Below are 13,059 nucleotides of genomic sequence, written 5' to 3' on the forward strand. Positions count from 1 at the left end.
AAGCAAAGTTAACTAAAGAAAATTAAAACATTGATGTTTTAGATTCATTTGTGTTTCAGGACATAGATGCATTTAAGGGGATGCTAGATAAGCACATGAGGGAGAAAGGAATGGAAGGATTTGTTGATGGGGTGAGATGAAGAAAGGTGAGAGGAGGCTCGTGTGGAGCATAAATACTCGCATGGACTTGTTGGGCCGAATGGCCTGTTTCTGTGCTGCAAGTACTTTGTAAATATAAACTATGTCGTTTATAGGTTAGACTGTACCTCTCTGAAGAACCAACAAAATTTCTCTTTTTAATAAGTTAAGCATTCAGGCTTTTATGATTGTAACTGTAAATGTTAATCCTTCTGAAACTGGAATTTAAATCAATTGACAACAGCATGTGGTGGTGGCAGTGGTATACTATTTCTGGAACACTGCCAAAGCTAAAACAGCTCTTTGGCTGTGCTTCAGCAATTTCCATTCAGAGTTCAATGGCGTACTGTAAAACACTCGAGGAATCTGCATTTAGGCACCACAGTTTGTGCAACATTCTGGAAGCCTATCTACAATGTAAGCCTTTCACCAGAAGCTTTAGGAGTCTATGGTAAAAGTGAACAAATCTAGGTATTTTTGCAGCTTCAGAATTGTCATATATTCAAAGCTTGATGAAAACCACAAAATCAAAACAGACTTGGTGCACCAAAGTTGCCCAACTGAGCCAGAACTGGGATTCAGACCCAAGGCAGCAGAACGTGTGATAATATTTTAAGTGACCAATAACTGCACATTGCTTCCACAATAAACAATGTGATATTTAATTAGCAGTGTAAGATTTCTCTTTTTGAGTCCACATTTAACCAGAACTCTCCATTTCAGAAAAAAATCCTCACTAACCCATCCAAGGTACTGAATTATGTTACCCACATAAACACAAAATAAATCGCCCACAATTTATTAATCAAATATCAAGTAACCATGGAAGATGGGGAAATGTTGAAACATTGGGGTCATTTTAAAGGCGACCAGCCTCAGTGCAGTCGGGAGCCGAGGCGGGTAAAAGCTGTACAGACCTATGGAGCATCTGCAAGACTGGCATCAGGCTTCCGCCAAACACCGCAAGAAGAGCTACACGGCAGACAGGTGGGAGCAGGATTTCAGTGGTCAGAAAACCGCTGTCGGGGCCCCAATCGAACAGTCCCCGGCACTAAGGTAAGTGGTTGGGATGGGGGTCAGATGGGGAGGGAAGCCCAAGGAGCACTCTGCTCCTGCTGGCCCACAAGGAAACAAAAAAAAGTAAAGAAACCTACCTTTCTGGGCCTCTTCTGGTCCTAGCTCATGTTACGACAGGTTTGGGCTCGCGGGGAGGGCTTTCTTGCACAAGCTTGAGGCTAAGATTACAGTTGGGTCCCACTGATATCATCAGAAACCAAACTGCATATTTAAACAAGGACCCTGCCGGGTTCAGGTGGGTATCCTTGGTGCTTGGAATTAAAATTACAGTCGGCAAGATCTGGGTGGGAGGCCAGCAGGCGAGTCTTCCATTCCATCTTAGCTGCCCCCTCAACCCGGCTTCCGCTGAGCGAGGGGAGATAAAATCCCCCCCATGATTATAGGTGAGTAAAGGAATAAAATGTTGCATATTTAGTGAAAAAACTGAAATGCAAACAGGGAGCAAATCATTGTCATTACATTTCAAAGCAAATCCATACCTGGAACAAATTTTTTTTTTTTTTTTTTTTTAAACTGCAGTCATTATTTTGCAAATCATATTGAATTAGAATATTTACTGCCACTTTCTTTCACGTTCTTCCAAAATCAGATTTGTAAAAAATGTATAATTTCTTTATAAAAAGATTTCTTGGCCAAACTATGGCTTTTAGATGTTAAATAAAAACAGAAAATGCTGGAAATACTCAGGTGGTCAGGCTGCATCTGTGGAGAGAGAAACAGAGTTAACGGTTCAGGTCGATGACCCTTCGGAAGGGTCATCGACCTGAAGCGTTAACTCTGTTTCTCTCTCCACCTGCCTGACCTGCTGAGTATTTCCAGCATTTTCTGTTTTTATTTCAGATTTCCAGCATCCGCAGTATTTTGCTTTTAGAGGTTAGCTTACCTATGTACATAAATACAGATAGAAATATAAAAAGAGTATTATTTATTGTCTGCCAAACTTTGTTGCCATCATGAATATATCGAGATTTGTAAAATGAGTAACTAATATCAATCCACATAAAACTGAGTTGTATAAGCAATAGGATTCAACATCTGATCGATCTCAGATTTTATGTATTCAAGATCAAGCAATGATCACTGATCAGAATCAAAACTAATTGTCAAGCCTGCTTACTACAAAGAGGATGAAGCGATTACATTTCAAAATCACAGCGGAGGCCACTCCTGTTCTTATCCCAAATCAACCCATGTGCAATTCCAGCAAGAGTAGTAACTACAGACAATTTCCTACCCCTAACCCTGAAGCATTGCGGCCAATTGTCCTGGCCTGTACACTGACGTGCAGCCAGCAAACAAGGCAACAGTGGATTTTTTGTTTTAAAAACAATTTTGCCCTGGGATCCGACTCCTAGGTCGGGAATGGGCCAGGGGTGGAACAGGCGACATTCTCCAACTCCTGGGTCTATTTCAACATCATCCTTAGCTATTTCAACATCGTTTATGAACATGTATTGCTTATTTTACTTCCTATGTGCAGTACTTCACATTTGTTGTATTCAATTTCATCTGCCATTCTTCTGCCCACATACATATTTTATCCAACTCATTCTGTACTTTCTCAGCCTCTTCCTGCGAGTTTGGTATCATTTGCACATTTGACCACTTTGCATCGAGTTTCTGAATCCAGGTCATTTATGTAATGAGAAACAGTAGTGGTCTCAACATCAACCCTGAGGCGCCCCACTCAGTATTTCCCTCTACTCCAATATAACTCCAACGAGTTTTCTACCCTTCAGCCAATTTCTTATCCATTCCCAACGTTTACCCCAAATCACGTATTACAGGTAGACTATCCTTTATCTGAACTTCCGAAAACCTCTAAAAACCTAAAGTTTTTTCGTTCAGCGTAAGTCATGCGCACGACATGACCAGAGTGGCGCACGACTTACGCTGAGCAGGGCAGAGGGTCACAGAGTTCCCTCCTGGTTAGGAGATTGCAGGCCGAGCCGGGCAGTGTGAAGGAGGTACCGGGAGAGTGAACCCAACAATACAGCGGCCGGTCCGATAGCTGCAGCGGCCCGTCCGATATTCTTTTCTCCCCCGACCCGACCCGCGGCCCGTCCGATATTCTTTTCTCCCCCCCCCCCCCACCCGACCTGATTTGCGGGCCAGCTTAGTAGGAGTCAGCCGATATCCGGCTTTCCAGAGAAGCAGGAAGGGGAATGAGACACGGAACAGTCGCAAGAGGTAGCCTGAACTTTTAAAATTTATATTAAATACAAATTTCCCAGTCTTATAATACCTTCTGAAATCCGAAAAATTCCGAAAACCGAAACTCAGCTGGTCCCAAGGCTTTCGGATAAGGGATAGTGTACCTGTAATGAATTGTTGTTTTGAACTTTCTTTTGACATTTTTCTACATATTGATACCTGATGCATGGTATGTTCCAACATTTCCTTACACCTCTGTGAAGCACTTTGGGATATTATTCTACATTAAAGGCGCTATATTATTGCAAGTTGTTGAAGACCACTTTTATACTGTAAATAAAATGACCAAACAATGAAAGGTGGTAAATTGTATTCACTACATCAATAATCCAAGTAACAAATATATACCATCTGCAATCTGAATGTTCCCTTCAATGCAGTACTGTGTCTAAGCTAATCTCTTCAGGACTAGCTTGTGCAAGGAAACATGAACTACCAACTATTGTATCAATTACCGACAAGAAAAAAATTAAGAGTTCTATAATGTCGTGTCTCTAAATCATCAATAATTAGCGATGTTAAGGGCAAAGGTTTATGGTTGACTTAAGTTTGGAAATTACTTGACAATAATTGTCTTCTGCAGTTGTAAAGTACAGCTTATATTTAAAAACAAAACTGTGTTTGCAGTTTATGGTGAATCTTATACTTAAATTGAGGTATTTTAGTCCTGGGGAATTGGCAGATTCTGCCACTTTCTGGACCTAGTGTCAGCATTAAGATTGAACAAAGGACCAAGTTAGATGCAAGTAAACTGCTGTCCTACTACAGTACTAGCAGGGCAAGGGAGCCCTACCACCTGGAAGTTCACACAGCTCTTGCTTCTGACAGCAAGAAAATGCATCTTCCTGCTGGGGCACAAGCTAACACCCTCGACTACAAACGTGTAATCCAAGCACGCATGGCACATCTACCAGTCAGAGAAAGTAATGGATGGGTTGTGCACAAAGCTAAGGAAACACCATGAGATATGGGCCCCCGTCCTGCAAGCCAATCTTCATGCCACCCCAAGCTCCAGCCCCAGAGCTACCTGCTGAGGAGACAAGCACAGTGCCTACAAGGACCTGTTGCTGTAACCTATTACAGCACCTCACCCCCCCACAAGCCTTCAGTACTCCTTAACCATGAATGACCTGACCTCATCACAGAGCCCACCTCACCCTAATGTAAAGAACTGTATAATGATGTATGACCCTCAAAGCAAGGACTGTGAAATATGTACTCTGTATGAAACCACGTCTTAAGAACATGTATACTTCTTGCATAAAAACAAAAACTATGAACATATCAATATTGTTTATTAAAAAGTGAAAAAATTATAAAAAGAATGTAATGAATGGATAGCATTGAAAGTAGACAGCTATTTATATACATCGTACAAAACAGCCCCAGAAACCAGATACAATAGTTTCATCACTATGGGCAAAGTGACAACTAGTTAAATCTCATACTGTAGCTATTTTTAAACATACATCACTTGCTTAATCTTGTTCCCTAGCAACCAACCCTTCCCCCTTTGTTACACGTGTTTAGCAAATTTTCTATCTCAAATGTCTGCTACCAATATCACTTCCAATACCAGTGCATTGAAAGGAGCCATGTCACCACCCTGAAGGTTAAAAATTACAAAATTATAAACTGAATTTCTCTAGAACAAAGTAATGCAATGCATGAAACAGTACAGCAAATCATATAAATTGACTGGAAGTCAATCAAATTTCTAAAGTGGACATATACCAGACACAGACAGGCATTGCACTGGTTGTGGCCAACAATTAATAATTTTATATATCTATTAATATATAAAATATTCTTTAAATGAAGTAACCACCAGAGTGCTAGACTCTCAAACAGAAGCGATAGTTAAATCCCAGTCTTTGAGAATGCTGTGAATTTCCCACACAATCAGGTTTTCAATTGACTATAAAGAAGCCACCCAAGCTGACTTGCAGCAAACTGCAGCACAGACCGTTCTTGGCAGCTAGTCTATGAGGAAACATGTTGCGATGAAACTGCTGGTTTAATTGTTCTCTGTCCATATATGACATCATCCACATGACAATATCATAGCATATCTAAGCATCGCAATGCAAGGATGTTATTTCACACAGTCATCTTAGCATTGCAGTATTTTGGCAACCCATATATGCACACTACCTGTGCTGTAAGACAGCTCCAAACTCAGTGCGGTCTTTACCAATAGATTCTGCTCATCCAGCTTTCATCCCAGATCATCCCATTTCAAAGACAAAATTATACAATTTCTTCCTGTGAGAAATGGTGAATTATTAAAAAACTCATAATATGTACTGGATTCATTTTAACATTCTCTCAAAAAAAAGATAGCATACATATTTGTCCCAATAAATGAACTATGGATTGTTACTTAATAAACTTGCAATGATTATTCCACAATTACTGAATCTTCAATGTAGAAATCGACAAGCATTAAGTTTTGAATGTGCACTGGCCAATATCTACAATGATGCCCATTAATGGGGGCAAATTACCTAAAACAGAATAAGCACACTCCCAACAAACTCCGCAGAACATGAAAAAGGGTTTCGACCCGAAACGTCAACTCAAATTTCTCTCCACGGATGTTGCCTGACCTGCTGAGTTTTTCCAGCATTTTCTGCAGTTATGATGAATTTCAAGGTTGTAGACTCATCACGGGGTTCCACTGACTGTAAACCTATCATCTGAACTCTTAGGAGATTATTACCTTGCAATAACTCCTGGGTAACCATTGTTTTCTACTTAATGGTTGAATTAAATATTTTCCCTGTATTTACTGTCAATGGTTACCAAGCCGATAAAATACAGAATTGCACTCTGCATTGAAAGATACTAAAGATATTGAATTGATACTAGACAGTTCCTGAAATTCATCTGACCAGAGTCACTTAACAGAGGATGGTTAAAGTGCAGATTTTGTTTCTACATTTTAATTACTTCCAATTCATTACAGCTTACTCAAAAGTTAACTTGAGGTTGAAGAAAAATCCTGGCATCACCCTCTTTAGAACAATGCTCATCTCATCTTAAGTGTTTGAGAATTTTTTAAAGCTAAGTTTTCAAAATATTTTAGCCTCTTCTGTGCACATAATAAATATACATTAACGTGTCAAAAACCCAACTGGACACGGAATAAAAGGATTAAAGTTGACAGGAATGCTATCTGCAACACTTTTTCAGCATGCAAATAGACCAAAACTGAACTTAAACATTACTTGAACAGATTTTCAGATTGTTGTTTTTTTTTAAGAAATGATTTTCAACGCAAGAAGTTTCAGATAATTTTGCACATCATCGACACAGATTGGCTTACCAGATTGCTGAAACCTCCGACTGGGAATTAATCACTTTCAACTACTGTAAAAACATGGCATAACACTTTCTCTTACTTTTTGCAAGCAAACTTCTTATTGACAAGATCTATGGAAGGCTGCACAATAGCCGTGATCACTTGTGATAACTAAGCTAATTGGCAATTACCTCCAGCGTGATCGCACCACCAAACACATCATCCCCTCTCATCATTCCGAAGGAACCGTTCCCTCTGCGACACCCTGGTCCACTCCCCACCCCGAACACCCACTCCGATTCCCACGGCACCATCCCATGCAAGCGCAGGAGATGCAACACCTGTCCTTTTACTTCCTCCCTTCCCACCATCCAGGGCCCCAAACACTCCTTCCAGGTGAAACAGCGGTTTATTTGTACTTCTTTCAATTTATTATACTGTATTCGCTGCTCACGATGCGGTCTCCTCTACATTGGAGAGGCCAAACGCAGATTGGGTGACCGATTTGCGGAACACCTCCATTCAGTGTGACCCCGAGCTTCTAGTTGCCGGTCATTTTAATTCTCTGGACCACTTCCACTCTGCCCTCGGCCTCCTACACTGTTCCAATGAAACTCAACGTAAGCTTGGGACAACAGCACCTCATCTTTCTAGCCTTCCGGACTCAACACGGAGTTCAACAATTTCAGATCATAACCTCTGCCCCCATTTTTTCAGATGGCAGCTGTTGATGATTCTGATATTCCCATTTACACCTCCTCTCGACCCATCTTTTGTTTCTTTACTTGTCCCATTACCACCCCCTTTTGCCTTGCACCATCATCCCATTTGTCATTTAATCTCTCCTGCCTTCCACCCTATCACAAACTTTCCCTTTTGTTTTCTCCCCTCCTTCACTGCCTCTGCACTTGCTTAAAACCCGTTACATCTCTAACCTTTTCCAGTTCTGACAAAAGACCATCGATCTAAAACATTAACTCTCTTTCTCTCTCCACAGATGCTGCCTGACCTGCTGAGTATTCCCAGCATGTTCTGTTTTTATGCCAATTACATTAGTGCCTCCATTATTAAAAGAACAAAATAAGTGAAAGAGATAATAATCACCACCATTATTTAAGTAGTGTTTTCTCATATTTTTCCCCAAAGAATTATTTTGAGGTTGAAACTTCTCATTTAAAAAAGCTATCTAAGCTCCTTTGATAGTTCTATTGGTAAAGAAAGAGCCATACAAACCAGAAGGTCACAAGTGTGATTCCCAATCTGTGCTGAGTTAGCTGTTGGAAGTGGGATTGCACTATGGGCATTACAATTGGCTTTCACATTCCTCAGTTCGGGAGGGAAGTATCAGCCAGGCTTCTCACTCATAATTGCTATTCAGTGACCCCTGCTGAAAGGTGCATGTGTTGACTTCAGATGAGGACAGGATCATGCTCCAGTACAATGACTCCAGAGTCAAACAGCTTAACACTTACTTTCTAGATTCATACATGACAAATGGCCACTTGATTGAGGTATTTAAGATCTCATGGAATCATGTCCTAACAAGAGTCAATGTATTCAAAAGGAATTAAGAAAAACAGAGCAAACAATCAAAAAAGGCATTTGTCCTTTCTTACTTTCCCATATATGATCTCCTGTTGCGGACAGGCGAGCAACTCATTCCAAGCCCACCAACAATACCACTCTGTAACCAGATACTAGCAGACGTGTGACAGTAATTCAAAATATTCTTCCTGATTTTCTTTTCCTGTAAGGAAGCACCTGGCTTTGCGTCACACTTTCCAACAACAGTTCTGATCAGGGAAATAACAACAGAAAATGCTGGAAAAACTCAGCAAGTCAGGCAACATCCGTGGAGAGAAATTTGAGTTGACGTTTCGGGTTTGACCCTTCTTCAAAACTGGAGAGAAAAGGAACTAGATCGAAGGCAGGGCTGCGATCGGACAAAAGAATAAAAGAACCAAAAGAAGTAAAAGAGATTAGAAGCTAGACGAGATGGTAATAGGCTATGATTAGGTGTAAAGTGTACTGGCAGGGCAAAAGATAGCTGCCAGGTGTGAGAGAGAAACAAAAGGAAAGGGTGGGGGGGGGGGAAAGGAAAGGAGTGGAAAAATATAAGTGGAAATGAAATGGGGGCCGAGGTTATGATCTGAAATTGTTGAACTCGATATTGAGACCGGAAGGCTGCAGAGTGCCTAATCGGAAGATGAGGTGCTGTTCCTCGAGTTTACGTTGAGCTTCCGTGGAACAGTACAAGAGGCCAAGGACGGTGAGGTCCGAGTGGGAATGGAGCGGTGAATTGAAATGACAGGCGACCGGAAGCTCGGGGTCACCCTTACGGACTGAACGGAGGTGTTCCGCAAAGCGGTCACCCAATCTGCGTTTGGTCTCCCCACTTGAAGAAGTTCTGATCAGGGTCTCAGAATGCAGATGACCATGGGTAAGAATCCACAAGCCCAAATTTACATTAAACATATAATAAAACCCTACAAGTGCAAACAGTTGTCACTCTCATCACTGTCCACTCATTTAAAAATGTTCTCATAATTTAATGTACAGGGTCCTCTATTTATGACCGTAATACTGCGAAACACACTTCTCGTGTTTGAAGTGGTGATATTTTGAAAAGGTTCTTACAAAAGTGCAATTAAACACCTAAAAATGTCAGAATCACCCACCACCTAAATCAAGTGGAAGGGTCCACACCTGAAACTTTCATGTATCGGTTCTCTCCACAGATGCTGGCTGGCCGGCTGAGTGTTTCCAGCATTTTCTATTTTTGTCTCACAACCCACAGCACAGTAGTGTAACTACTATCAACCAAAGATCATACTTAATTCTCCCCAAACTACTGTATGGCCTTTATGAAACAACAACAGCAGATAGCATTATCTAAGTTTGTACTCAAGATTAAAATAAAGTTGGACCAAGCAGAATCCTAGCTTCCAAAGAGAACCACGGATTTTTATAGCCCTGGGTTAGTTCCTCAATAAACACAACCCTTGTCAACCCAACTTTATTTGTAAATACCAAGTCCGCCCTACCAACGTTGCTGATTATGGTGGAACAGCCTTCCAATGTGTCATGGGCCAAAGCCACGTTCCCTGACAGGTGGATGGAAACGTCAATCAAACATTTCCCCATCAAGTTAGGTTGCCCGGAGAAGGGAACGATTCAATCCAAATAGAAATTAATAATTTATTTTTCTCTATAACACTAAAAAAAATCAAAATATCACACAGTCGACGCACAATAACTTTAAAATGTTAGAAATGACACACGTAGTAAATCGAAACGTCGTTGCCGTACACGCTTGTCAGTTATTTCTCAGTCACGGCCTAGTTAGGTGGGGGAAAACCTTCAAAATTCTCTCAGAAAATGTAATGTTCGACTTGACAAATCAACATAAAAAAAAGTGAATGAAAAGGCGATTAAACGCCTCCTTACCTTTGGAATACAAACTCTTCGGCGAATTAAGATCCAAATCCGCGCTGAGGAGCGAGATGAAATCAGAGGGCATCACCTGGAAGGGGGAGGAAGAGTCAGGACCCCTCCAGCGGAATTGTTTTTGAAATTTTTCTCCGTTATTATTTTTAATTCCGGTTTAAGTTAAGACCTTGCCTCGTTCAGATCCTCCTTCTCCTCGCAAAGGAAAAAAATAGAAAATAAAAATAATAAAAGCCGCACACGCGCGCGAATGAAGTGCGTGTTTCTAACTAAAATGCGTGCATTTGGTCTCCAGTGAAGTGGAAGTACAGTGAGCCTGTACGTACTGTGTATGTGCTTGTGTGCCTATCCACACAAGTGCTGGCGGATCACTCGCTCCGATCGGATTTATCATTTACTCAAACACACGTTCGCTTGGTTCCTGCCAGCCTCGCGCTACGCCCCCCGCCGCCGCCGATGATAAACGTAATCGCCGGCGCTCGTCGACCATCCAACCAGCGCATGCGCTCGTGGACCAGCCGACCCGTGAGCTTGACGACCGGCCGACTGACGCATGCGCTTGTTGACCAGCCGACCCGTGGGCATGACGACCAGCCGGCCGGCGCATGCGCTCGTCGACCAGCCAACTCGTGGGCTTGACGGCCGGCCGGCCGGATGGCGCATGCGCTCGTCGACCAGCCGACCCGCGGGCTTGACGACCGGCCAGCGCATGCGCTCCCCCACTCCGCGCCAAGGGATTAGAGGTTGCGTGCGCAGCAATAGACTGGAGCGGACGGTTATCACGCAGTGATAAAAAAAAACAAGGTTATCAACACTTCCAACCGGATGGTTGGAGCTGATTTTTTAAAATCTTATTTTGATTAATTTAATTCCAATAGTATATTTTGTGACCAAAGTGTTTCTGTTAAATGTACAATTTATGTATTTGAGATATAAATCTAATCCGTATGGCTCTGAGGTTATGTTATTTCTGAGCCACTGGAAGACCTTTCATTTGTGATTTAGGTCAGTCACTCGTTTCCCCACTTTTACCCTGCTTTTCTCCTTTTGCTGAAGGTGGGGGACTCGGCCTTCCAGTAACCTCCCTCAACTGGCCTTTTTTATGTCTAATGAGTGTCAAAAGGCACCAAGGTCAATCTGACCTCACTTGATGCCAACAGATGACTATTTTTCAGCAGTGGTCAATGGAGGGTCATCAAGAGCCTCAGTTAATTTTACCTCTGACGCCAAATGTAGCACTTAACTGCTGAACCAGGATAAATCAGTACATTCATAGAGCAGGGATCAAAACTAGATCCCTCACACTCGTCATGGTTCAAGTGAACAACAAGGATCAGGAAATAATATTTTATTGCAATATAGGGCCTTTCACGACATTACGATGTTCCAAGCGCTTTACAGCCAATGGTACATAGAAGCAGGAGTAGGCCATTTAACTCCTCGAGCCTGTTTTGCCATTCCGTGAGATCATGACTGATCTGCGACTGAACGCCATATACCCACCTTTGCCTCATATCCCTCATTAGTTTTGGTTAACAAAAATCTTATCAATCTCAGATTTAAAATTAACAATTGATCTAGCATCAATTGCTGTTTGTGGAAGAGAGTTCTAAACTTCTACCACATTTTGTGTAGAAGTGTTTCCTAAATTCACTCCTGAAAGGTCTGACTCTAATTTTTAGAACATGCCCCCTAATCCTAGACTCCCCAACCAGTGGAAATAGTTTTTCTGTATCTATCCTATTTGTTCCCCTTAATATCTTGAAAACTTCGATCAAATTCCAGGGAATACAACCCTAGTTTGAAATGAAAGAAACAGTTGCATTTATATAGTGCCTTACATGACCACTGGGCATCCCAAAGCACTTTACAAACAATGAAGTACTTTTTGAAGTGTAGTCACTGTTGTAATGCAGGAAACGCAGCAGCCAATTTTCACACAGCTCCCACAGCCACTGGCTGACACTTGTGTTATCTCTCCTCGTAATTTAACCCCTAGAGTCCGGGTATGATTCTGGTAAACCTACATGGCACTCCCTCCAAGGCCAATCTATCCTTTCTAAGGTGTGGTGCCCAGAACTGCTCACAGTACTCCAGATGTGGTCTAACCAGGGTGTAACGGAGTAATTTTGAGGCGTAGTCATTGTTGGAATGTAGGAAACGTAGTAGCCAATTTATGCACAGTAAGAACCCACTACAGCAATGAGATAATGACCAGATAATCTGTTTTAGGTGTTGGTTGAGGAATAAATATTGGTCAGGGCACCGGGAGAATTCTCCTGCTCTTCCTCACATAATACTGTGGGATCTTTTGTGTCCACCTGAGAGAGGGGCTTTGGTTTAACCTCTCATCCAAAAGACGGTGCCTCTGACAGTGTAGTCCCTCAGTACTGCACTAAAGTGCTCGCCTAGACTATGTGCTCAAGTCTCTGGAGTGGATCTTCAACCCACAACCTTCTGACTAGAGGAAAGCATGTTACCACTGAGCCAAGCCAACACCTTAACATATTAATGCTGATAATACATTCTTCATCAGCCCATCTGCTGCTAAAACCCTCATTTATGCCCTTTGCCTATCCTGATTCGACTATTCCAATGCTTTCCTCCCTCAGCCTCCCATCTTCCACCCTCAGTAAACTTCAGTTCATCCAAAATTCTGCTGCCTGTATCCTATCTTGAACCATCCCGCTCACCTATCACTCCTGGCCTGACTGCTCTACATTGGCTACCTTCTCCAGTGCCTCAAATTTAAAATTCCCATACTTGTGCTGAAATCACTTTATGGCCTCACCCCACCCAATCTCTGTAACCTCCTCCAGCCCTAAAACACTCCCAAAACACTCTGTTTCTCTGACTGGCCTAATGTGCATTCCCCCCTG

General features: G+C 42.1%; 1 protein-coding gene across 1 annotated transcript in view; it reads right to left on the reverse strand.

Annotated features, from left to right (window-relative positions):
• nfat5b (nuclear factor of activated T cells 5b) overlaps positions 1 to 10,661 on the reverse strand; it is a 176,600-nt gene extending 165,939 nt beyond the window's left edge. Inside the window, exon 1 of the mRNA XM_085991713.1 lies at positions 10,181 to 10,661. Coding sequence (XP_085847839.1) covers positions 10,181 to 10,253 — 73 coding nt within the window. The 5' untranslated portion in view covers positions 10,254 to 10,661. The remainder of the gene's footprint in view (positions 1 to 10,180) is intronic.
• Between the last annotated feature and the right edge of the window lie 2,398 nt (positions 10,662 to 13,059).

The sequence above is a fragment of the Somniosus microcephalus genome, chromosome 6 (assembly GCF_052327205.1).
Source record: "Somniosus microcephalus isolate GS21.2 chromosome 6, FLI_Smic_1.0, whole genome shotgun sequence".
Classification (NCBI taxonomy): domain Eukaryota; kingdom Metazoa; phylum Chordata; class Chondrichthyes; order Squaliformes; family Somniosidae; genus Somniosus; species Somniosus microcephalus.